General features: G+C 42.6%; 1 protein-coding gene across 3 annotated transcripts in view; it reads right to left on the bottom strand.

Annotated features, from left to right (window-relative positions):
• Positions 1 to 428: 428 nt before the first annotated feature.
• Positions 429 to 25,845, bottom strand: part of HEATR5A (HEAT repeat containing 5A) — a 285,493-nt gene continuing 260,076 nt past the window's right edge. For all 3 annotated transcript variants that reach the window (XM_029598984.1, XM_029598983.1, XM_029598985.1), the window contains exons 30-36: positions 24,241 to 24,368; positions 13,821 to 13,968; positions 12,323 to 12,595; positions 10,960 to 11,184; positions 8,990 to 9,144; positions 2,896 to 3,109; positions 429 to 2,726 (exon numbers count right to left, since the gene is read on the bottom strand). In XM_029598984.1, coding sequence (XP_029454844.1) covers positions 2,419 to 2,726; positions 2,896 to 3,109; positions 8,990 to 9,144; positions 10,960 to 11,184; positions 12,323 to 12,595; positions 13,821 to 13,968; positions 24,241 to 24,368 — 1,451 coding nt within the window. In that variant the 3' untranslated portion in view covers positions 429 to 2,418. The remainder of the gene's footprint in view (positions 2,727 to 2,895; positions 3,110 to 8,989; positions 9,145 to 10,959; positions 11,185 to 12,322; positions 12,596 to 13,820; positions 13,969 to 24,240; positions 24,369 to 25,845) is intronic.

The following is a 25,845-nucleotide window of genomic DNA, read 5'->3' as shown; positions in this document are numbered from 1 at the left end:
TCCTCAAGACTTACGCCAGGAACAATGCCATCTAACATTCAGAAAAAAACTTAAAACTTAAAACCTGGCTGTTCGCACAAGCCTACCGTTGAAGGAACCCCTTTCGACCAACACTGTCTCTCACCCTTCAACCTCTCCCTTATCCCTCCCCCCTACTCACCTCCCCCCCACTCCTCCCACCGGACATACCATGTTAATAACCGCTGAGGATAAATCTCTGTCTATGTATTACTAATTTATTGTTTTTGTTGATTATATTTATCACTCCTTTATTGTTATAGTTTAATTCTGCCCTATCTTTCATCTTCCAAGTTTTACGCTCCCTGTTTTAATGTAACTTTTCATTTCTACCTAGATGTTAATTGGTTCCCCCCTGTTCCATTGTAAACCGGTACGATAAGACCTGGTCTTGAGTATCGGTATAGTAAAAGAAGTTAAATAAATAAATAAATAAATAAGATTATTTTGCGTAGATGAGTGAAATAGACTCCTACTTAATTTTTTGATTTGTATTTTTTAGACAAAAGAAGGTAAAAAATTTACAAGGGAGTGAAGACTTTTACAAGGCACTGTATATATAAAGCCAAATTACTCTTGTGATTGACTTAATACAAACATGCCTTTCCACGTACAATTGTATAGATGCTTTTCGCCTCATAAAACCTAATACTAAGAATTTGGGCTTTAGGTAATGGCTTTCCCCTATAATAGTCGCCATCATGAATTCAGTAACACAGCAATGACAGCAAATAAAGATCAAATGGTCCATTCAGTCTGCCCAGCAATTTGCCTATGGTAGTAACTGCTGCTCCATGCATGTTACCCCTATGCATTCTGTTAAGGGTAATAAGCAAAGCATTACTAGCCATTGCCGTCCACTGTTTCATATGATGCTGATGTGTACTATCATACTAGAAAGAGTCCAAGGTGGTGCATTTAGAGACTTGTCAAACAAACACCACTGCATAGCCAGCAGTCTTGGGCTCATACTGGCTCTTTGTGGTTAAAAGGTTACACTTCAGCATAGAGGATAGTCCATTAAAAACCCTACAGCCTTGTTTACATGTCAGGCAGGATATGTAGGCAAGGCTTTTTTTACATGGAAAAATAGCATGGCCAAACTGGAGGGGGGAAGGGGTTGGGAAGAGTGGCAGAAAAGTCTGTTGGGAATCTCTCAAGATGAGAACATCTCTGTCATGGTCCCTTGGACTACTACTTGCCCTTAAACTGTGCTTGCTGTAACAGCTCAACAATATCATTTTCAGATTAAAAAAATGTAAAACCACTGCATACATTCACTTAACAGTGCATTATATCATACTTAATAGCTGGGGTTGGATAGTAATTGTTGATTATGGTCAGTCTATTCTAGAGTTACAATCAAAATATTGAATTTTTTATTATTTGTATATGCATGTCTGGAAAAAATTTAATGTAATTTAAAAGATAAATGAAATTTGAACCGAGATTAATTCAATTTAATATTAGTTTTCATAGGCCAACTCTAGAAATGTATATTTGGGCTGGTACCTTTCACAAATGGGAACTGCAGAATTCTGCTAAAGACCCTTTGCTCACAGCTTTTACAGCCAAGTTCAAAAAGTTAACACTACCTTTGCTTGCTATCTGGAATCAGGAATCAAATGTATCTATTATCTGGTATGTGAAGCAGCAGTACAGTTTGTTTTTTTTCTTTCATCTCTTGGCGATAATAGTTACCATAAAATACCTCTTATTTTATTCCTATGCAAATGCCTTGAAAGCCCGTACTCCTGCTTTTGCTGCCATTTTGATTTTTCAGCAGTCTGACAGTTTTAGGTCATAGCCTTTAAGGAAATATATGGTAAATATTTGTGGGGGATGGGAAAGAATACCATATTGTTTATAAAAAGAGGAGGATCTATAAACTACGTAGGGCAATGTCATTCAGTCTGCAGATCGTGACTGATCCTGTTAGACTGCAGTAGTGCTGCATGCATGGCGGAGTGTGCAGAAGTTGGATGCGTGGGTCTTGGGTTAAAGGAAGCTGGGATAGTATCTTGTGGAGTCAAAAGCTGCACTCACATTTGGCAGATCCTGATTCACAGGTAGCCTCCATTCCTACTGTCATAATAGAACCTGGCTTGAAGCCCCATTCAACCGAGCTAGCTCACAAATTGTTACTAAATATTGCTAGAATGGGTATATGACCAGCTCTTAAAAAAAATTTTTTTTGGACAAATATATTGTGACCTGGGAATAAACAGGAGAAGAATGAAATTGAGCTTAGAAATAAGTCATTTAGTAAACATCTAGCACTGCTGTTTTAAAACTGTTTGACTCCTGATTTGAACTTTAAGACATATCTGATGTAATGCTTTGTCTGGTTGTTTGCAGAGTCCAATCAAAGTGCTTGTCATGCCAAAATTTAAAAAGTTGCTAGAGAAAGTTGGTCTTGAGTTGAATGCTGGGAGAACTTTTGCCAGGAGGCTTTGCATGTTTTGGAACAGTCTTGGCTTTGATGCTTTCCTGGTTGCCCTTTACGGCTGCCTCAAGCCTGGCTTTCATTGTTGGGCATGAGGCCATTAGCTTCTTAAAGATGGAAGAATACTGAGGCCCTATCTGCATCAAATGTTGTAATGCAAACTCATGTAGATTCCTTGTGGGGTTTGTGGCGGTTCCCAAGGCATTCTCATCCAAAAGGAAAGAGATGAGGATGGGTAAGAGTAAGGCCACCAACTCAGCTCCTAAAAAATGCAGACAATACACTATATCAAGACTGGCATACAACATTCAGTTCAATCATAAATTAATACTGTACTACATTCTGTGCTTCATTTTAGATTTCTCTCCTTAAGTTTCTGCCAAGTCTTGGTTACATTAAGGAGTTACAATGGTTTGGCCTGTGATACTCACGATGCTGTTCCTCGGCCAGAGTCACCAGGGCTCCTAGAACCTTGATGCCCTCCTGAACTACCTGCAGATCAGCAGTGTTCTCAGGTTTCTGTTTTTCTGTTTCCCGTAATTTCATTACAATGAACGATGCTAAAGAATGGATGTAAGGGGCAGACACAGATCGGTTCGGATGTAGAAACAGAGAGAGTAGCAGCTGGTAGCATTTCAACTGCACCTGATGGAAAAAAGCAAAATTATTCAATTTCAAAGTCATATATTTTTTAATTTGCCTTGAATGAACCACAGCAGGATGAGCAGCAAGTGCTAAGCTTTCTATTGCCTGAATAGGCAAAATAGCTGTGTCAGTTTTAACTCTACTCCCTTCCTCCCACTTGCATAAACACTGAAGGCAGCAGAAGCAAACCCTTCTAAACTCTTACCTAGCCAAAGAGACTGATAAAGGAAAATTGGTTCTTACCTGCTAATTTTCATTCCTGTAGAGCCACAGATCAGTTCAGACTTCTGGGTTTTGCCTCCCCTCCAGCAGATGGAGATAGAGGAAATTCTACTGACACTAACATGACATGCCACCTGCAGTCCCTCAATATTGATCTGTACCCAAGCCAAAAAATAGAACAAATACCAATACAATAACTACTACCCCATGAACAAGCAAAGGAAAGTGGAAAACGAACAGAGAATGGTGCCCACTCCGAAATCCATGTTGGACTAAGAAAAACCTGTGCCATTCTTCTGCATAATCATAACAGGTCGAGCGGACTCTCCAAGCTTCTCCTTTCCTCCAGTGGGCGGGACTCTGGACTGATCTGTGGCACTACAGGAATGAAAATTAGCAGGTAAGTACCAATTTTCCTTTCTCTGCACATGCCCAGACCCAGTCCAGACTCCTGGGATGTACCAAAGCTTCCCTAAATGGGGTGGGTCCTCGAGCGTCCCACTTGAAGCACACTCTCACCAAAGGCCATGGCCTCTGGTGCCTGGACATCCAACAGTAATGCCTGGTGAAAGTGTGCATAGATTTCCAAGTAGCCACCCTAAAGATTTCTTGAGGTGGCTTGCTCATATTCAGCCCAGAAGGCCACATGAGAACAGGTAGAATGAAACTTTAACCCCTCTGGGACAGGGTGACCTTGACAGTTGTATACGGAACTAATAGCCTCTTTCAACCACTGAGCAATTGTGGTTTTTGATGCATTATGACCCTTTTTTGTATCACTCCATAGCACAAAAAGATGATCCGATAAATGGAAGCTGTTAGTAACCTCGAGGTACCGCAACATCACGTCCAAACATCGCAACTCTTTGGCCTGAGGCATAGAGGGATCCAAAATGGGGAAGGACGGAAGTTCCACTGACTGATTTAAGTGGAATGATGACACCACCTTCGGCAGAAAAGAAGGAACCACCCTTAAGGAGACCCTGGTGTCCGAAAATCTCAAAAAGGCTCTCTGCATCACAAGGCCTGAAACTCTGAAATCCGACGAGCCGAACAAATCGCCACAAAAAAAACACCTTCAAAGTGAGATCTTTCATAGTAGACTACTTCAATGGTTCAAATGGGATAGCACACAAGCTTTTAAGGACTACAGTAAGGCTCCAGGAAGGGCAAGGTTTCCTAATCGGAGGACGCAAATGCTTTGCTCCCTGGAGAAATGCACCACACCTGGATGAGCTGCTAGAGACGCTCCTTGAGCCTTCCCTCAAAGACAGTCCAAAGCCGCCACCTGAACCTTGAGGGAACTGAAGGACAAACCCTTGACAAGGCCGTTTTGCAGAAAGGCCAGAATATGTGCCACGGAGGCCCGCATAGGATCAACCCCTTGCTTCATACACCAGGCCTTAAACTCTCCATATTCTCACATAGGCCAAGGAGTTAGAAGTCTTCCTAGACTGCAAAAGAGTAGCGATGACTCCTTCAAATTAACCCTTATTTCTTAATTGCTCCCTCTCAAAAGCCAAGCTGCTAGACAGAAGCAATCTGCCTGATCTAAAAATATGGGGCCTTGATGTCGAAGATTCAGCAGATGAGCTAAATGCAATGGACAGTCCACTGCCAGGTTGATCAACTCAGCAAACCAAGGACGCCTCGGCCACTCCGGTGCTACAAGAATCACGTCACCTGGATGGACCTCTATGCGATGCCAGACTTTGCCCACTAGAGGCCATGGCGAAAATACATACAGAAGGATGTCCTTCGGCCAAGGCAGAACTAAGGCATTTACCCTTCTGCTCCTCGTTCCCTTCTTCGACTGAAAAACTGTGGGGCCTTGGCATTGCAGAAAGTTGCCATCAGATCCATGTGTGGCCTGCCCCATCTGCAAATGATGAGGCGCACTGCTTCCTCTGACAGCTCCCACTCTCTGGGGGTCCAGTTGTTGTTGGCTCAGATAATCCGCTTGCACATTGTCCATGCCTGCTATGTGGGAAGCCGCTAACAGCGCTAGATGCTGCTCTGCCCAGCCGATTAGTTCCCGGGCTTCCTTAGCCACCGCTCGACCTTTGGTGCCACCCTGGCGGTTGATGTAAGCCACGGTTGTCGCATTGTCTGACAAGACTCACTGGCTTCCCCCTCAACAGGGGCAGGAAGCCCGTAGTGCCAAATGCACCGCTCTCATCTCTAAGCGACTGATGGACTGTGAGGCCTCCTCCATCGACTACTGCCCCTATATGGACTGGTCCTGGTACACGGCTCCCCAACTGGAGAGAGCGGCATCAGTGTTAACGATCACCCAGACCAGGACTTCTAGGTTCATATCTTTTCTCAACTTGTCCAGAACTAGCCACCATGAAAGACTGGACCTGGAAAACACCGTAAGAGGAAGCAGTATGTGAAACTGCTCCGACAACGGGTCCCAGCGGGATAGTAAAGCAGACTGTAGAGGTTGTATATGAGCAAATGCCCATAGGATCAATTCCAATGTGGAAGCCATAGACCTGAGAACCTGCAAGTAATCCCAAACCTTGGGCACCTGCTTCTCCAACAATCCATGAACCTGAGCTTGTAATTTGGAAATCCGCTCTTCGGTAAGAAAAACCCTTTTCACTTTGGATCAAAACGCACTCTCAGAAATTCCAACACCTGGGAAAGAGAATGTTGACTCTTGGACAGATTGACTATCCATCCCAATCATCTTAGACGCCAGAGGACAAAGTCCACTGCCTCCCGGCAAAGGACTCTGATTTTTCCCGAATCAGCCATTTGTCCAGATAGGGGTGAACCAAGACATCGTCCCTCTGGAGAGCTGCAGCTACCACAACCATCACTTTGGTGAAGGTCCTGGGCGCAAAATTGAAAATGTTCCCCCAGAACATGAATCTCAGATATCTTTGATGATTGGGCCAAATCCATATGTACAAGTATGCTTCGGTCAATCCAGAGACATCAGGTATGCCCCTATGTGCACCGATGCAATCACAAACACAGGGTTTCCATTCGAAAGCGAGGCACTTTTAGAGCCACGTTCACCCTTTTTAAATCCAGAATTGGGCGGAACGTGCCCTCTTTCTTGGGGACTATGAAGTAAATGGAGTAGTGGCCTCTCGTCTGCTCCTGTAGGGGAACTGGAACAATGGCTCCCAAGCCTCCAGTTGATTTCCTACACTGCTAACGTCTTTTCCTGCTAAGTACACGGGGAAACTATGAACAAGTCTCTGAGTGAGCAAGCAAATTCTAAAGCATAACCTTGCTCTCTCACGCTTAAGACCCACTTGTCTGATGTGATCTTGGCCCACTCCATGTAGAAAAGAGCCAACTGACCCCCTATTACAGGAACCGAGAAGTGGACTAGCCTCACCTCATTGAGCAGATTTGGCTCCAATGCCACCCTAGGAGGAGCCATCTCTACCCGTCTTTCACCCACGAAAGGACTGATTCCAGGACAGTTGCCTTCCCGAGAACTGCCTTTGGGTACCACTTGAAGCTCTAAAAGTTCAAAACCGCCTATTCCCTTTGAAGCGAGAGCATGGGGGAAAAGACCCCCTTCTCTTTCGGTTTATCTTCAGGCAATTTGTGAACCTTATTCTCCCCGAGAAGCTTAATCATCTCCTCCAAGTCCTGCCAAAAGAGCAACTTCCCTTTGAAAGGCAACGATCCCAACTGTGACATAGATGAAATATCTGCTATCCAATTCCTCAACCAGAGGAGTCTCTGGGCTGAAATTGTCACATCAAGCTCTTGGATGAAGCACTAATGAGGTCATATAACGCATCAGCTCAATAGACCACCATGGCCTCCAGTTGCTCCACCTGCTTTGCCTCAGAGTCCGACAAGGATTTGTCTGCCTGCAACTACTGCACCCAGCGCAGAGCTGCTCTTTGTATAAAACTGCTACACACCTCAATTCATATGCCAAGTGCTGAAACCTCAAATATCTTCTTGAGGTGAACCTCCAACATTTTATCTTGAAGGTCTTTCAGTGCTGCAGAACCAACCACTGGAATGGTCATCTTCTTAGTAACAGCTGAAACAGAGGCATCCATTTTTGGGACCCTCAGGAGCTTTAGCGTATCCTCAGACAAAGGATATAATTTGTCCATGGCTCTGTTAAACTTCAAGCTGGTCTCAGGAGTATCCCTCTCCCTAAATACCAACTTTTTGACTTATTTATAGAAGGGAAAGGACTTTACGGGACTTCGAAGGCCGTCCATAAAAGGGTCCACCTCCTCCTGATCTGATTTATCCCACGGGACTTTTATATCCAATTCCTCCAGAATGTAGAGTATCGAGGAACTCAACTCCTCCCTATGGAAGAGCTGCACCACTTTAGGATCCTCCCCTTCAATAGCCAGGGCTTTGCCATGATTATCATCCGGATTGTGCTCCACCAAATTCGGATCTACATCTTTTGGATTCTCGCTGGCGGATGGTCACCCTCTGAAACCTCAGAGGAGCTATCCACAGTGGCTGGCGGTACCGTGACCCCTGGAACCCGCACCTAACTCTCATGGACGCCATCGCCTAAGACGACCCTCTCCTTTTTGAAGGGCCAGGATACACCAGCGCTCCCTGCACAGCCCTACACCGTTCCATGGCCTTCCTAGATGAATAAGCTCTATGTAAGAGCAAAACAAAGTTGGCAGAAAAATCTGAGGCACCATCAAACTCCCCCAGATGGTCTTCCTCACTGTCTGAATGAAATTCTTCAGTGTTATGACCTCTACTGGAGAACCCTAGCACCGGTGATAAAGCAGGAGGAAATTCCCCCTCTCCCTCTGTGGCCTGTGAAGTAGCAACGATCCCAAGAGCACCTTCTAGGCTCACGGAAACCACCCGAAGTCGTTACTGCCTGCAAAGTGCCTTCCCCCCCAGGGAGGCAGAATATTTACCATCCCAGGACCATGATTGCCAGAAGAATAGGGGAAGAAGGAGCCATCTGCTCTGCAGAAAGAAAAGGCCGCAGTAACGAGGAGCGGGTGCAACAACACACCGATTACAGCGGCACACTGCCTGAGCAACTTAAACAACTGACCATGTCCCTTCACAGAAAAATGGGCTCAGGCTCCATCCGTCCTCCAGGGCTAGGGAACTGGACCGCCAACTGTCTGCCCTTACTGGGAAAGAGTGAGCGAAAAAAGGGTTCCCAACCCCCTGCTCATCTGCCTCAAAACCAGGGGAGATGGCCCCACCAGGACCTAGCAACCCCCTGGGAGGCAATCTCCAAGAATCCTATTATATTTTTATTATATTATTCTCTCAGTCTCAGACTGCACCTCCACCATCTGCTGGAGACAGAGAAATAGAGGACTGCAAATGGCACCTCGTGATATATGGCTGTGTCAGTAAAAACTTTCTCTGTCTCTTTCTGCTAGAGGGGAGGCAAAACCCAGGAGTCTGTTCTGATCTAAGCACGTACAGGGAATGAGATTTTTTTTAATTTATTTACACTTTTATTCCACACCATCCACTAAAAGTGGTTCAAGACAGTTATTCACACTTGAGAAAGGAAGCCAAGAATGGCGCTGAGAAATAATTTCCTGTTTTAAGAATGCATGACTGAGGACCAGTGCCAGAGGAGGAGGGCATGGCATGACAGGAAAAGGCAGGCAGAGAAAAAAAAGATGCACAAGCAGCTCATCATTACACTGTTATACTCACTGCTGGATCTTTGGAAAGGAGGGTTATTCGGAACTTTTCAATGCACCTCTGCTGAAGGCACTGTATTGCCGTAACTTCTGGACTTGCAGATAAAATGAAGAGGGTGACTGCGGTGAGCAAGCTAATGTCATCCAGGTCCTGTTGGTCTTTGTCACCTTTACACAAAAGGATGGTGGTTATCACAAATCAGCATTAGTGCAGTTAACAATCATAATGGAAGTGCTTCAAAATCAGGGCTATCATTATATCCTATACACAAAATACATAGCATCATAAAAATACTGACAGAGTCTGCTATGGATATTATAAGTGTAAGGAAAAGAAACTGTGATTATTTCTGTGGTTTGAACATTTCAGAATTAAAATATAAACATACATTTGCTTGGTTCAGTTTTTGGAAAAATAAAAAGAACCAGCATGGGAGCACTCTTATGACTGCAAAAGCTTCAGTTATCACATCCAAAGGATGTCAAGCCTTTTCAGTCATACTGCACAATTTTGCACTGGAATGCACAAGAGAGTCAGAATCCTTAGAATGGTTACATTGCGCACAGCTATATTTTAAATAAATTAATAATAAGAGCCTGATAGATTACTTTTGCTGCCTAACTTTAAGAATTAGGCACCTAGACCTTGGTATTTAAAAATTTGTGAGCTCTGAGCACCAAAATTTAGACATTGTTGATTACAAATTATTTATAGACTGCCTATTTAAAATTCTAGGCGGCTTACAAATTCAGATTCACATTAATTAAAACATTAATTACTTAGATAAAAAAAATTTGCCCATTTTGATAGCAGTTGGGATGGTGAGGGGGATGGTTGATTTTTGAAGGGTCTGAGGGGATGTGTCTCTACTTTGCTTTGTTTGGGTTTGATGTACCAGAGTAGGACATCAGGCCTATTAGCTGGAATGAGATGTTTCTTTATAGCAAGCACGGGTGGCTGCAAAATTGTACACCTTTTTCCTCTTTTGTATTGTTTATGTGATTGTTATGGTGTTAATAAAAATATTTCAAATAAAATCATAAATTCATAAAACCATCAATAGTGAGCTGCACATTTCTGCAAGGACCGTTTTGGATTCTCACAGCTTTGGGAAATACAAAAGAGATAGATGCCTGTAGTCTTTTTCAATCCTTTTATTGAAGTGGAGACGTAAAAAATGATATAGCCCGACTCTGGCCGAGTTTCGCCGCTTATGACGGCTGCCTCAGGGGCTTGAATGTACAATCATGGACTCTTGATTTGGTACAAGTCATGAATTTGTTTGTTAATTGTATTTGTGTTTGTCTGATCCGCAACAATATTCGATCTTGCAGTCCACTTCTAAATATGGGTTTCCGCTTGAAATGCCAAATGGCATTTACTGCATCGGCCTGTAATAGTGTTGCTGTCAGAGCAAAAATAGACAAAGCCAGGAGGACCTTAAGCCTGTGTCCTAATTTGGTTTATTTTTTGGAATGGTGAGGCAGGCTTTTAGGGTTGGGAGAGGAGATCTGAGGGGCATCTTTGGATACATTCCAGTTTTGTTTTTTTTATCTTTGGATCAGTGGAAGGGGTGGGGGATCACAGGGGCTGCCAACCCCATAGTTTAATTTTGTTTTAGGATGGAGAAGATTTAGTAGCTTAGCGTTGATTTCCAGTGTTAGGCAGCTAAGTTTAGGAATCTTAAATTTTAATTCAGGTTGCCCTGCGCGCGTAAATCCAGCCGGATTTACGCACGCAGGGCATTTAAAATCCGCCCCAACGTATCTGTATTTTGAACAGCCTCTACGGTGATAATATACATCTTCTATTATATCTCAGTTTTAATAAAAGAACATTCATCATGGAACTTACCTTTTAATGGATATTGTACATAAAGAATCAGAGAAAACCTTTGGAAAAATTACCTCGGCTATAATAGACAAATACATCCACAGCAGCAGAAAGAGATGGACACAAATCCTGTCTACTTTAGCCTTTACCTGGATTCCACGTATCAAGAAGTGTGGCCAAAGCACCACAAAGCAGTCTGGTCCAAGCTGTTTGGCTCTTTTCAGCTCGAGCCATGGGAGAGGAGAAGATTCCCTTGAGAGCCTGTAAGGCAGCTGTCACAGTTGACGATAACTGGCCTTCCGGCAGCTTCACAGCCGTCTCTCGGAGGACCCCAATAATTAAGTATAGAATGGTGGGTAGAACCGAGACACTTCCTAAGATACAGACACATACATACAGAACCTGCTGAAGAACACTATGTACCAAAGCATCACTAGTAGTACAGTATTGTAAAGGGCAATTCTTGGTGCTTTAATTCATTAAAAAAGTGTAATGGGAAATGTGCCCTCAACAATTATCCAATTTGTAGTCAAAGGCAAGATATTCTTGAGCTCTTTTCACCTCTTGACGTGTTAATTATTTTGTGGAAGGGGAAATGGAATTGAGAAGGGAAAGGGTATGTAAAACTACACATAAAATTAATATATAAATAAATAAATATTCTTATTCTGGGGTTTTCATGATGTTTTAATGTGGTCTTATAATTTGCTATAAAACTTTTATTTGAGCTTTATTTGATATCTTTATTTGTTATTATTTTATGTTAATTATGAATGTGATGCTGTACCCTGCCCTGAAAATAGGAAGGGTGGGCAAGAAATGCTTTAAATAAATAAATAAAATAAATTCAGTGTCTGGAGGTGAACATAAATCCAATGTATCATATACAGCTAATATACAGGCAATAAGGCAGTTTCATACTATATGAAATGAGCCATCACAAATTTCAGGCTTTAGGTTCTAACATTTTCAAAGTAGCTCTGGTCAGGCCTGAAGGAAGAAATTCTCAAACTGTTCACACTGAGCCAAGTCCCACGGACTTTGCATCAATTTTCAGAATGGAGGTCCACATGTGGTCTCACTTTGCAATTTGCCATGACTACAGGATTCGCATGGATATCTGCACCTGCTTTTTCTGCAAGTACTCTTTCATGGAAGATCAAACAGTCTGTGTGTGTCATTTCCCTTTCTCCAGGAACACCCCTTCTCAATACCGTTATAAGTTTGCAGGTTGCATCAAGGGAAGGCAATTTTCAGCCAGCTAATTAATACAAGGTAATACACATTTTTACCTGCGTAAATCTTGAAAACTGTTCTTGAAAGAAACAATAAAACTTTGCTCCAGTAGCTAAATGAATTAGCCCCTCCCTAATAGCAGGGTCATCCCAGCACCCTGCACCCACACTATACAATAATCAATCCCAGCTGAGATTATAGCAATCCTTTCCGGGCTTCTTCTTGTCGCTTGCATTTCAGGCCATGTTTCAGAATTAGGAGGGCTGAGAACCTTACCTTCTGGAGAACAGATGGAAGGAAGATCAGTGAGTATAACTAGAGCTGCTGACACCAGTTGACTTCCGTCTTCTGACAACGCTTGGGGTTTTCCAAGTTTACACCCAGGGCTACCAGAAAGTTTGGGGTTAAGTTGTGGGAGCTGCCTCACAAGGATACAGAGACAGAGTTCAAGGGCAGCAAAGACCAATGACTTCCCAGGGACCAGCCCACCAGTGTCTCTGCCTTCCCCAAACTCTGGCAAGGTCTCCTTCTCTTCAGCACCATCATCCACTAAAGAAAGGAAAGAGAGTAGTGAGTGCTCACCGATAACAGAATTTTATCAAGAAATATTCTTCCAACCAACCAGATGATCTTTTCCTAATATTTATTCATACAGAGGGCAATAGTAAGTGATGCAGCAAATTTATCCAGGAAAGTTAGGCATGTCACTTGCCCCAGATATTCAACAGAACTCACACACACAAGTGAAAGTTACATACGTAATTTTATCTGGGTAAAGTTAGGACTGTGATATTTCCAACCAGTGTTGTGCACATAACTTTACTGAGGCAGCACTAATTATGTGTGCTCACCGAGTAAAATAAAGCCCTGTCCCTGGAATGCCTTTACTGATGCTCCTTCTTATGCAGGTATGTTTATTGCATACAAAAAGTATGCACACAATTCATGTATTCAGCAGAGGAAAATATTCAAAGCTCACTTTTTATGAACGTAATTCAAACAGTTATGAATAGGCTCTGAATAGTCAGTCACTGTCCAGATAGCAAGATAGCCGGATGAACTTATCTAACTAACTTTTAAGGTATATTCAGTAGTACAGCTGCACTATTGAATATAACTGGCTAACTTTAACTGGCTAACATTAGAGCCTCTCTTTGGCCTACCAGACTTAGCTGGCTAAGTTATCCAGCTAACTCTGAATATTAGAGTCGGCTAACTTAACTCCTGACAGTTATGCCCCCAGAATGGCCCTAACTTAGCTGGCTTAGCTAATTTTTAGCCAGCTAACTCATTAGCCATCTAAAATACAGTTGGCTAAGTGTCCAAATATTCATTTAGCCGATAACTTCTGAGTTATCCGTCTAAATAATTGTGAATATGGACTCATAATTGATAAGAGCAATTCCCTTAGACTATAAAATAATTACTGACATTTATTTGTATTAAAGAATTAATTATGTGGAAGGTACTAGCCTATTTGCTGCCTTCAATACCTTGTGTAAAGAGATCCTCTCTTCTCTAAAATGATCCCATACGCATATTACTGAGGTCATTATTAACCCCTATAGTCAGTAATATATTAATGGCAGCATTGTAGTTTTCAATAAGAATGCAGATCACCATGTAAGAGGATCTCAATTCTTGTGACCTGAGCTGTGCCAAGTTACATTTTGAGGTATTGCACTGTTCACATGGCTGATACACTGAGGGGGATGTGGTAGAAGCTAGTTGTTCCCAAGGCATGCATTGTCCATGTCAGGTCCTTACAGTTTACCTTCTGCACTTCTCCGTTTTTCCTTTACATGTTCTTGAGCTGCACAGAGAATCTGTCGCCCCACTTCCAAGGCAGCAAGCTGAATTTCTGGGGATTCCCTGGTCAGAATGAGACGATGAAGCACATTCAGCAGTTCTACAGTCAAATCCTGCAATATGTAGGGGAAAAATACCACATTACTGTTGGCACAACCCTGACTATAGGTAGGAAATAGACAAAGATTTACTAAGGTACGGAAGATATATGACAAGTATCAGATGGTAACAGGACAGCAGGATTGGGTTAAGAACATAAAAATGCGCCATACTGGGTCAGACTAAGGGTCCATCGAGCCCAGCATCCTGTTTCCAACAGTGGCCAATCCAGGCCATAAAAACCTGGCAAGTACCCAAAAACTAAGTCTATCCCATACTACTGATGCTAGTAATAGCAGTGGCTATTTTCTAAGTCAATTAATAGCAGGTAATGGACTTCTCCTCCAATAACTTATCCAATCCTTTTTTAAACCCAGCTACACTAACTGCACTAACCACATCCCCCGACAACAAACTCCAAAGTCTAATTGTCTTGCTCTTCTGGCAAACAAAGCTCAGTAACCCACATTCCATTGGGAGCACTGAGAGGAGAGGATCACCTTGCTGGTGGCTGAAAGGAATCAGTAAGTTTTTGCTTGGGACATTGTCTTTTTCAAAAGTATTGGGGCAAAGTTAACTATTTGGGAATATTATTTAGTGTGTGTGTGTGTGTGTTTATGCTTTTAATAGTCAGTAAGGCAGCTAGTAAGCAGAACTGAGCATTTGTATTTAAAAAAAAAAAAAAAAAAAAAGTAGCCAGAAGCTAGAAATAAGCTAGGAGCAGTGTATACCTAAGTAAAAAGGTTGAAAAGTTCAGTTCAGTTACTCACCTTGGAAAGGTGTTGAGGTAGTGTGATTTGTTTTGATTAGGTACCAACATTTGTTAATCAAGGGAGCAGTGAGTCACTCTGGCTGACTAAGTAAGTTAGACTGTTTGGATTTCCCAACCCTCCCACCCCTCGCCCCTCCACCCCTAGCTCATCCTTTAATTTATAGGCAGGTGCCACTTTCACAAAAAAAAAACAAAAAAAAAAACAACAAACTTTATTGAGAGTTTGATCAGTCCCTTGAAGGCCACTACCAGACATATAGTGAATTCACTAATACATTTAAAGGACGTTAATTAGACACATTCCTACTCCCATAGCAACCTAAAACTTAACTAAGAACTGAACAAAATTGAGATGAAGGCAGCAGCCCAGCAGCAAGAGGGGGGCTTCCCAGTCTTTTACATCGAGTGTCACGTATGATTTTTTTTCCCACCGGTGAGAGATTGTACTTGTGCATGTGATGCAAAGAGCTCCTGGCTCTCAGAAAACGAGTCTGATCTCTGGAGGCTAGAGTGGCAGACCTGGAGGAGCTGAGGCAGACAGAGAGGTATATAGATGAGACCTTCGGGGACATAGGAGCCAAGTCCCAACTTCAGACTGGCAGCCCTGGTGCTGCCTTGGAGGAAGAAAGTCTCATGATTGGAGGGCATCAACCGGGTGCAGCAAGAAAGGATCCTGTAGCAAGGACCTGCTCTCCAGGTGAAGCATTGTCCTTTCGCACCGAGGATATCTCCCCAAGGCCTACTGCCCAGGAGGGAAGGGATAAATCGGTCGTGATAGTTGGTGATTTGATTATTAGGAATATAGATAGCTGGGTGGCTGGTGGGCGTGAGGATCGCCTGGTAACATGTCTACCTGGTTCGAAGGTGGCGGACCTCGCGTGTCACCTAGATAGGATTTTAGACAGTGCTGGGGAGGAGCTGGCTGTCGTGGTACATGTGGGCACCAACGACATAGGAAAATGTGGGAGGGATGTTCTGGAAGCCAAATTTAGGCTCTTAGGTAGAAAACTTAAATCCAGAACCTCCAGGGTAGCATTCTCTGAAATGCTCCCTGTTCCACATGCAGGTCACCAGAGGCAGGCAGAGCTCCGGAGTCTCAATGCGTGGATGAGACAATGGTGCAAGGAAGAGGGATTCAGTTTTGTTAGGAACTGGGGAACCTTTTGGGGAAGGGGGAGTCTCTTCCGAAGGGATGGGCTCCACCTAAACCAGGGTGGAACCAGACTGCTGGTGCTAACCTTTAAAAAGGAGATAGAGCAGCTTTTAAACTACAACAAAGGGGAAAGCCGACAGTCGCTTAGCAGCGCATGGTTCGGAGAGAGGTATCTTCAAAGGATACTAATGATGCATTAGAATTAGGGCATCCTGACAGTGAGGTTCCAATAATAAGAAAAGTAGTCCAAGTGCCTGTAATTAAAAACTCACCTGAGCTAAAAAATTCTAACTTATCCCTATCAATTAAAAAGCAGAATGAAAATACAAACAAAAAACAAACTTTGAAATGTTTGTATGCTAATGCCAGAAGACTAAGAAGTAAGATGGGAGAATTAAAATGTATAGCAGTGAATGATGACATAGACTTAATTGGCATCTCAGAGACATGGTGGAAGGAGGACAACCAATGGGACAGTGCTATACCGGGGTACAAATTATATCGCAATGACAGAGAGGAGCACCCGGGAGGTGGTGTGGCGCTTTATGTCCGGGATGGCATAGAGTCCAACAGGATAAACATCCTGCATGAGACTAAATGCAAAATTGAATCTTTATGGGTAGAAATCCCTTGAGTGTTGGGGAAGACTATAGTGATAGGAGTATACTACCGTCCACCTGGTCAAGATGGTGAGACGGACAGTGAAATGCTAAGAGAAATGAGGGAAGCTAACCAAATTGGTAATGCGGTAATAATGGGAGACTTCAATTACCACTATCAAGACGTTGTGTAATGGTATTCTTAAGATTTTTTTCTTAAAGGTGCTATTATTATTATCTAAAGAGCCATCATAACACCTGCAGGCATACCAGCATGTTTTGCTTGAAGGTTTTGCCACCTCAGGTCATTTTTAATCATTGGTCCCAGTCCTTTATTTTTCACCAATTTTTTTGGATTTTTTGTTTTTGTAAAATTTTTGTTTTTGTAAAATTCAATATCGGGGTAAATACGCTCGTTGAGGTAACTCGGAAATTTTATTTAAAGCCCAGTCCGACGCGCGTTTCGCTCCGCTTCATCAGGGACTGAAACAAGTATCCTCCGCTTTTATTTTTGGAGATAAATTGCCCCGTTACTCAGTTGTTGGCTTACTTCTAGCCTTCCAACCTTGCCGCCGTGTTTCTTTCTCTGGCGTCCGACTGGGTAAATGTATCATCGGGACACGCTAGAGAGATAACGTTCCTGGATGGAATAAATGATAGTTTTATGGAGCAATTGGTTCAGGAACCGATGAGAGAGGGAGCAATTTTAGATCTAATTCTCAGTGGAGCACAGGATTTGGTGAGAGCTAATGGTGGTGGCAATAGTGATCGTAATATGATCAAATTTGAATTAATGACTGGAAGAGGAACAGTATGCAAATTCACGGCTCTCGTGCTAAACTTTCAAAAGGGAAACTTTGATAAAATGAAAAAAATTGTTAGAAAAAAACTGAAATGAGCAGCTACAAAAGTAAAAAGTGTGCAAGAGGCGTGGTCATTGTTAAAAAATACCATTCTGGAAGCACAGTCCAGATGTATTCCACACATTAAGAAAGGTGGAAAGAAGGCAAAACGATTACCGGCATGGTTAAAAGGGGAGGTGAAAGAAGCTATTTTAGCCAAAAGATCTTCATTCAAAAATTGGAAGAAGATCCAACAGAAGAAAATAGGATAATGCATAAACATTGGCAAGTTAAATGTAAGACATTGATAAGACAGGCTAAGAGAGAATTTGAAAAGAAGTTGGCTGTAGAGGCAAAAACTCACAGTTAAATCTTTTTAAAATATATCCAAAGCAGAAAGCCTGTGAGGGAGTCAGTTGGACCATTAGATGATCGAGGGGTTAAAGGGGCACTTAGAGAAGATAAGGCCATCGCGAAAAGATTAAATGATTTCTTTGCTTTGGTGTTTACTGAAGAGGATTGTTGGGGAGGTACCTGTACTGGAGAAGGTTTTCATGGGTAATGATTCAGATGGACTGAATCAAATCACAGTGAACCTAGAAGATGTGGTAGACCTGATTGACAAACTGAAGAGTAGTAAATCACCTGGACCGGATGTTATACACCCCAGAGTTCTGAAGGAACTAAAAAATGAAATTTCAGACCTATTAGTAAAAATTTGTAACCTATCATTAAAATCATCCATTGTACCCGAAGACTGGAGGATAGCTAATGTAACCCCAATATTTAAAAATGGCTCCAGGGGCGATCCGGGAAACTACAGACCAGTTAGCCTGACTTCAGTGCCAGGAAAAATAGTGGAAAGTGTTCTAAACATCAAAATCACAGAACATATAGAAAGACATGGTTTAATGGAACAAAGTCAGCATGGCTTTACCCAAGGCAAGTCTTGCCTCACAAATCTGCTTCACTTTTTTGAAGGAGTTAATAAATATGTGAATAAAGGTGAACCAGTAGATGTAGTATACTTGGATTTTCAGAAGGCGTTTGACAAAGTTCCTCATGAGAGGCTTCTAGGAAAAGTAGAAAGTCATGGGATAGGTGGCAATGTCCTTTCGTGGATTGCAAACTGGCTAAAAGACAGGAAACAGAGTAGGATTAAATGGACAATTTTCTCAGTGGAAGGGAGTGGGCAGTGGAGTGCCTCAGAGATCTGTATTGGGACCCTTACTTTTCAATATATTTATAAATGATCTGGAAAGAAATATGACGAGTGAGATAATCAAATTTGCAGATGATACAAAATTGTTCAGAGTAGTTAAATCACAAGCAGATTGTGATAAATTGCAGGAAGACCTTGTGAAACTGGAAAATTGGGCATCAAAATGGCAGATGAAATTTAATGTGGATAAGTGCAAGGTGATGAATATAGGGAAAAATAACCCATGCTACAGTTACACAATGTTAGGTTCCATATTAGGTGCTACAACCCAAGAAAGAGATCTAGGCGTCATAGTGGATAACACATTGAAATCATTGGTTCAGTGTGCTACGGCAGTCAAAAAGGCAAACAGAATGTTGGGAATTATTAGAAAGGGAACGGTGAATAAAACGGAAAATGTCATAATGCCTCTGTATCGCTCCATGGTGAGACCACACCTTGAATACTGTGTACAATTCTGGTTGCCGCATCTCAAAAAAGATATAATAGCGATGGAGAAGGTTCAGAGAAGGGCTACCAAAATGATGAGGGGAATGGAACAGCTCCCCTATGAGGAAAGACTAAAGAGGTTAGGACTTTTCAGCTTGGAGAAGAGACAGCTGAGGGGGGATATGAGAGAAGTGTTTAAAATCATGAGAGGTCTAGAATGGGTAGATGTGAATCGGTTATTTACTCTTTCGGATAATAGAAAGACTAGGGGGCACTCCATGAAGTTAGCATGTGGCACATTTAAAACTAATCGGAGAAAGTTCTTTTTTACTCAAGTACAATTAAACTCTGGAATTTGTTGCCAGAGGATGTGGTTAGTGCAGTTAGTATAGCTGTGTTTAAAAAAGGATTGGATAAGTTCTTGGAGGAGAAGTCCATTACCTGCTATTAATTAAGTTGACTTAGAAAATAGCCACTGCTATTACTAGCAACGGTAACATGGAATAAACTTAGTTTTTGGGTACTTACCAGGTTCTTATGGCCTGGATTGGCCTCTGTTGGAAACAGGATGCTGGGCTTGATGGACCCTTGGTCTGACCCAGTATGGCATGTTCTTATGTTCTCATGTGCGAGCAACACAGATTTTAAAAATCCACAAAAACCGCACACACATGCATCCGTGTGCACGTGAGGAATAAGGGGGGTGGAAAAGGGGTGGAGAATTCTGGGGTGGGTCAAGACATATGCGCATACCTCCATATTTTAAAACCAAAAACCACAGTGCACGTTTGCTAGATATCCATGTAATTTTACTGCTGCTCCTGCTGAGGAGCAAGTCTGTAAATCTTGGGTTTTAGGGCTTGTAGAACAGGGTGGCATGCAGGATGAAGAACCAGAGGGGTCTGAAAGACCTCAATATTAACTGGACAACTGGTAGACTAATTGGAAAACTGGGAATGTTCCTTGCCGAACATGTTTTAAAATCCATTGACATATGTGTGTCAAAGCCGACAAAGTCCTATGGAAGAGACACACGCACTAAGGGGCGGATTTTAAAAGCCCTGCTCGCGTAAATCCGCCCGGATTTACGCGAGCAGGGCCTTGCGCGCCGGTGCGCCTATGTTCCATAGGCCTACCGGCGCGCGCAGAGCCCCGGGACTCGCATAAGTCCCGGGGTTTTTCGAGGGGGGCGTGTCAGGGGCGTGTCGGATCGGCGCGGCGTTTTGGGGGCGGGACGCGGCGTTTCAGTGGCGGGCCCGGGGGCGTGGCGGGCCCGGGGGCGTGGCTGCGCCCTCCGGATCCGCCCCCAGGTTGCGTCTCGGCGCGCTAGCGGCCCGCTGGCATTTACTTCTCCCTCCGGGAGGCGTAAATCCCCCGACAAAGGTAGGGAGGGGTCTAGATAGGGCCGGGGGGGGTGGGTTAGATAGAGGAAGGGAGGGGAAGGTGAGGGGAGGGCGAAAGCGAGTTCCCTCCAAGGCCGCTCCGATTTCGGAGCGGCCTTGGAGGGAACGGGGGTAGGCTGTGCGGCTTGGCGCGCGCCGGCTACACGACATAGGCAGCCTTGCGCGCGCCGATCCTGGATTTTAGCTGATACGTGCGGCTACGCGCGTATCTACTAAAATCAAGCGTACTTTTGTTTGCGCCTGGTGCGCCAACAAAAGTACGCGAAGGCGCACTTTCTTAAAATCTACCCCTAAGGCTCTTAAAATTAGAAGCATACTTACGCGCATTTGGTGTATTTTATAACATGTGCGTGCAAGTTTGGCCACAATTAAAAATTCCAATGTATCTTCACTAGCGCATATGCGCTCGTTTTCAAATTACAGTCTTAGAATGTGTACATAGCACTACTCTTGTGTTTAAAGTTAGTATAAAGTGGATAAGTTACTAGGGATTGAAATTTTCTGACCTTCTGAGTTGAAGTTACCACCAACAACAAATTGACATTCTAGGTCAGGCACTTTAAGCCTGCAAGAGCTCAGAAGCTCAAAGGGGCTTTAATCAGCTTTTTAAATCAACGTTGAGGTTCCATGATACAAATGAGGCATGCACAGCATGAATCTTACAACTAAACATTGTACTGAAACTGGTTTTCCTTCAGCATAATTGTGGTATGTTCCAATCACATTGATATGTACCCTTATAAACTTAGCTTTGAGTTCAGTCCCTGAAATATGTAAAAGATATTCAAGCTGTTTTTGTGTAGAACAGGAAGAAACCAAAAGATTGTATTATTCTCAACATTCAGACTATGAAGACAAAGATTGGAGAGTGGGATCAAGTAATGTTCCTTGGTTCTGCAAAATTAAGGATGGAAAAATGTCCAACCTGATTGGTTCCTGATGGATAACTCCTAGAAGACTAGGAATCAAATTTGTCTTGGCCAAGGAGAAGCAAAGAAAATCATAATTCCTCGACCCTTTCTGAGTATTATTGAGGGTTTTGCCACTGTAAGGATTGGAAGATACCCATACAGATGTCCTTTTCCTCACAAAAGGGAGAAGACATCCAATGCCAGTCTGCTTTCTGACTTACTGAGGAGGACAATTGGCCCCTTCCTGTTTTGAGTTGTGAACACATCTGTCATGGGGTTAGCCACTAAAATAGGATACTGTTTGCCACACTGACTCACTTGTGAGAGTCTAGCTGGCAGCTGAGCCTGTCTGTCAGAATGTTTTTGTTGCCAGCCAGGTAAGTGGCTGTTAAGGTTGTCTTGCACAAGATGGCCCATCTCTGACTGATTTCCAGCATAGGGTAGATCTTTAGGTTTACGTAGAAGAAGGGATTGTCTAAGACAATTTGATTGGTCATCTGATTTCTGAAAACCTTTAAAAAATAGCCTATTGCTCAACTCCTGAAGGCTGATGTACAGACTTTCCTTCCAGAGGTAACAGAGGCCCTGCGGTGGAGCCTATTTAGCTGAGATCCCCACCCCAGGTTAGACTCATCTATGATTAAAACTAATGACTGCAGTTGAATTTGGAAGGGCATGCTTTGGTCAGATTGGAATAGTAAATTCACCAAGACAAAGAGATCTTGAGCATCTCTAATACTCAAATGCAGTCCTGAAGTATTTGAGTGGCTTGGTTCCACTGTGACTAATGTCCATTGGACCTGTCTCCTACAGAGATGAGTCATGGGAGTTACATGAACTTTTGAATCCATAAGATTCAAGATCCTCTGCATGGTCCAGCCCAATATCTCCTGACTTCCTCCATTGTACACACTGGGGGCAATATTCAGCCACTAACTGGCTTACAAATTTAGCTGGTTAAACTTATCTAGCTGTCAGAATATTCAGTGGCACCGCTGAATATACCCAACTATCTTAAAGATAAAATATCTGGCTAACTTAAGAACTACTGTATGACATGACCAGAGTTAACTGCATAAGTTATATGGCTAAGTCTTTCAGAGTTAGCTAGATAAATTAGCAGGAACACCCTTATGTTATCTCACCAAAATTTAGCTGGGTAGTTACCCAAAATATTCAAAAGTTGGCAATTAGCCAGAAAACTCACAAGTTATCCAGTTAATGCAGTTGAATATGGACCCCCGAAATATCCACAATTCTGACGGCATGGATGAAAACCCTAGTTTGTGTTATGTCTAATAAAGCTAGAGTAATATAGACAAACATAAATAGTTCACTGTCCATAAATTTAATGCTGTTCACAGGTAATGTGAACTTGGATGCAGCCCCATGAATTGTAATTGAGACACTGAGCTCTGCTTGAACTTGGGATGATAGATAATGATAAACATTAGTCCAGCACAAGAGTCAACTGATCACAATCAATAATACAATTAATCCTAAATTATCAAAAACCCATGATTAAACATAGGTCTTATATAAAGACTTAAAGAACACAAGAAATTGCCATGCTGGGTCAGACCAAGGGTCCATCAAGCCCAGCATCCTGTTCCCAACAGAGGCCAAATCAGGCCACAAGAACCTGGCAATTATCCAAACACTAAGAAGATCCCATGCTACTGATTCAATTAATAGCAGTGGCTATTCCCTAAGTAAACTTGATTAATAGCAGTTAATGGACTTCACCTCCAAGAACTTATCCAAACCTTTTCTGAACCCAGCTACACTAACTGCACTAACCACATCCTCTGGCAACAAATTCCAGAGCTTTATTGTGCATTGAGTGAAAAAGCATTTTCTCCGATTAGTCTTAAATGTGCTACTTGCTAACTTCATGGAATGCCCCCTAGTCCTTCTATTATTAGAAAGTGTAAATAACTAATTCACATCTACTCGTTCAAGATCTCTCATGTTCTTTATTTATTTATTTATTTATTGGCTTTTAATATATCAACATTCGTGGGAACATCATGTCGGTTTACAATGTAACAGAAAGGAGAAAAATACATAAAACCAAGGGAGAGGGAAGAGGGAGCAGTTAGAAAAGGAGAGACGAGGAAAGGATAGAAACGAAGGCAGGGAAGGAAAAGAACCAGTGACCGATAGGGAGCCACCGAAGGGTTACAGTAGTATCTTAAAGACCTCTATCATATCCCCCCCTCAGCCGTCTCTTCTCCAAGCTGAACAGCCCTAACCTCTTCAGCCTTTTCTCATAGGGAAGCTGTTCCACCCCCTTTATCATTTTGGTTGCCCCTTCTCTGTACCTTCTCCATCGCAACTATATCTTTTTTGAGATGCAGCGACCAGAATTGTACACAGTATTCAAGGTGCGGTCTCACCATGGAGCGATATAGAGGCATTATGACATTTTCCGTTTTATTAACCATTCCTAATAATTCCTGACATCCTGTTTGGTTTTTTGACTGCTGCAGCACACTGAGCCGACGATTTTAAAGTATTATCCATTATGATGCCTAGATCTTTTTCCTGGGTGGTAGCTCCTAATATGGAACCTAACATCTTGCACTTGTCCACATTAATTTTCATCTGCCATTTGGATGCCCAATCTTCCAGCCTTGCAAGGTCCTCCTGTAATGTATCACAATCCACTTGTGATTTAACTACGCTGAATAATTTTGTATCATCCGCAAATTTGATAACTTCACTGGTCGTATTCCTTTCCAGATCATTTATATATATATTGAAAAGCACCGGTCCAAGTACAGATCCCTGAGGCACTCCACTGTTTACCCTTTTCCACTGAGAAAATTGACCATTTAATTCTACTCTCTGTTTCCTGTCTTTTAACCAGTTTGTAATCCACGAAAGTCCACATATATGAGAAAAGCAATACCACAATCCACGATGGCCTGTAAGTTTGACAGACTATATTACCTGGTCTCCACCTATTTTCGATCTAGGCCAAGGGACATCAAGGAGTGCTTGTAGGGCATGGAGACAAGCAGTGATGCTTTCCAATGGTGCATCTGGGCGAGGACAGCATAGGAATTCCACACTGATTCCTGCAAATAGCAGATCAATAAATTACAGCAAGAGCTCAATGTGAAGGAGGCTAGACTAGCATAAACTGTTGCTTGAAGGCGCTCTGTTAAGAATCATATAATGGCTTATGAGACAAGGAAAATACCTACTGATGTCATGTCAGCCTCACAATCTGGCACGCCACTGCTATTTCCACAGTAACACTACTGAACTGTATTTACAATGCATTCACTAAATATACAGGGAGCAATTTTCAAAACTGTCAACACTGTTGCAAAGTCCATAAGTACTTTTCCCTATAGACTTTGTACCAATTCTCAAACCAAAAGCACACCTTTGAAAATTGTTTAGGGAAAAAAGCAGCCGCAGAGATTTGCTCCTGCTTTTCTGCAGTTACTTTTTCCCTGAAAAATAATGCATGTGCAATAGTTTTGAAAATGTAACACATGCATTGTTACGTCTCTCAACCTAACCCCACCTCTGAGCTCACCTACTTTTCCCCGCAGGTAAAAGAATGCATGTTGTTGATCCCCACAGGTAAATGGCTATTTGAAAATTATCTTCCCAATGCAGTAGACAGTTTTATTTGAAACTGAGAATTCTTTTCTCTCCAATATATTAGTACTGTACTATTGATACAATAACCCCTTCTTTAGGGCAAACACCTTTATAGCTAAAATCTTTGCTTACAACAGATGAAAATCTTATCCTTCCAAATAAAAGCTTTTTCTAACAGAATTTGAAGTAATAAATCCTTTTTATAAAAAGTTAGTAGGCTCCCTGTTTACTATTAATAGAGTTCACTGCTAAATCCAGTGGGCTTTGTGGCATACACAGCAATAGCCTGCTCAAAGCTTATATTACATTTCCAGATAACATTTGAAGACTCCCAGCACCTAACAATTTGAGTCATTCCAGCTAACTTTTCACGTGTTCAAGTGTGGCCGATGAAACTCAACCATGCACACTGCTCTGCGCTGGGAGGCTCTGAACACTCCCTGTGCAGCACATGCAGTACCACACCCCTTTCCTTGACGTGCTCTGCCATTTGTTTTCACTTTACATCCCGTTTTCCCTTACCTTCCCTCTCCTGTGCCTTGGGAAATATTTTCCTGTTGAGCCTGATCTTAAAACATGCATATTATTCTAGTACAGCAGTCCTGCAGGGACAGTGAGCATGCAGCAGTAACCTCTGAGCTGTGCCTCTGTCTTCCAGCTCATGACTGCTGAGTTTACTGTATTTTAACATCTTACAAGAGATACCCTCTTACTCTAGTTGTGTCAGCCTATTTAGCAAGGTAAAGTACCAAGCTGCCCCATTACTTGGCCTAGCATTGCACCAGAAACTACTAGGGTTTGAGTCTCCTATCTGACAACACTGGCTGGGCTCAGGCTCACTGTGAAGGTGATGGACAGGGAGGGCAGCTGCCACTGCATCAGTGACCTCTGCTGGCACAAAAGTAGTGCCAAGGATTAAAACTTTCCCTTCATCCCTCA

The sequence above is a fragment of the Rhinatrema bivittatum genome, chromosome 4 (assembly GCF_901001135.1).
Source record: "Rhinatrema bivittatum chromosome 4, aRhiBiv1.1, whole genome shotgun sequence".
Lineage (NCBI taxonomy): Eukaryota > Metazoa > Chordata > Amphibia > Gymnophiona > Rhinatrematidae > Rhinatrema > Rhinatrema bivittatum.
This window is presented reverse-complemented; position numbering and strand designations above follow the sequence as displayed.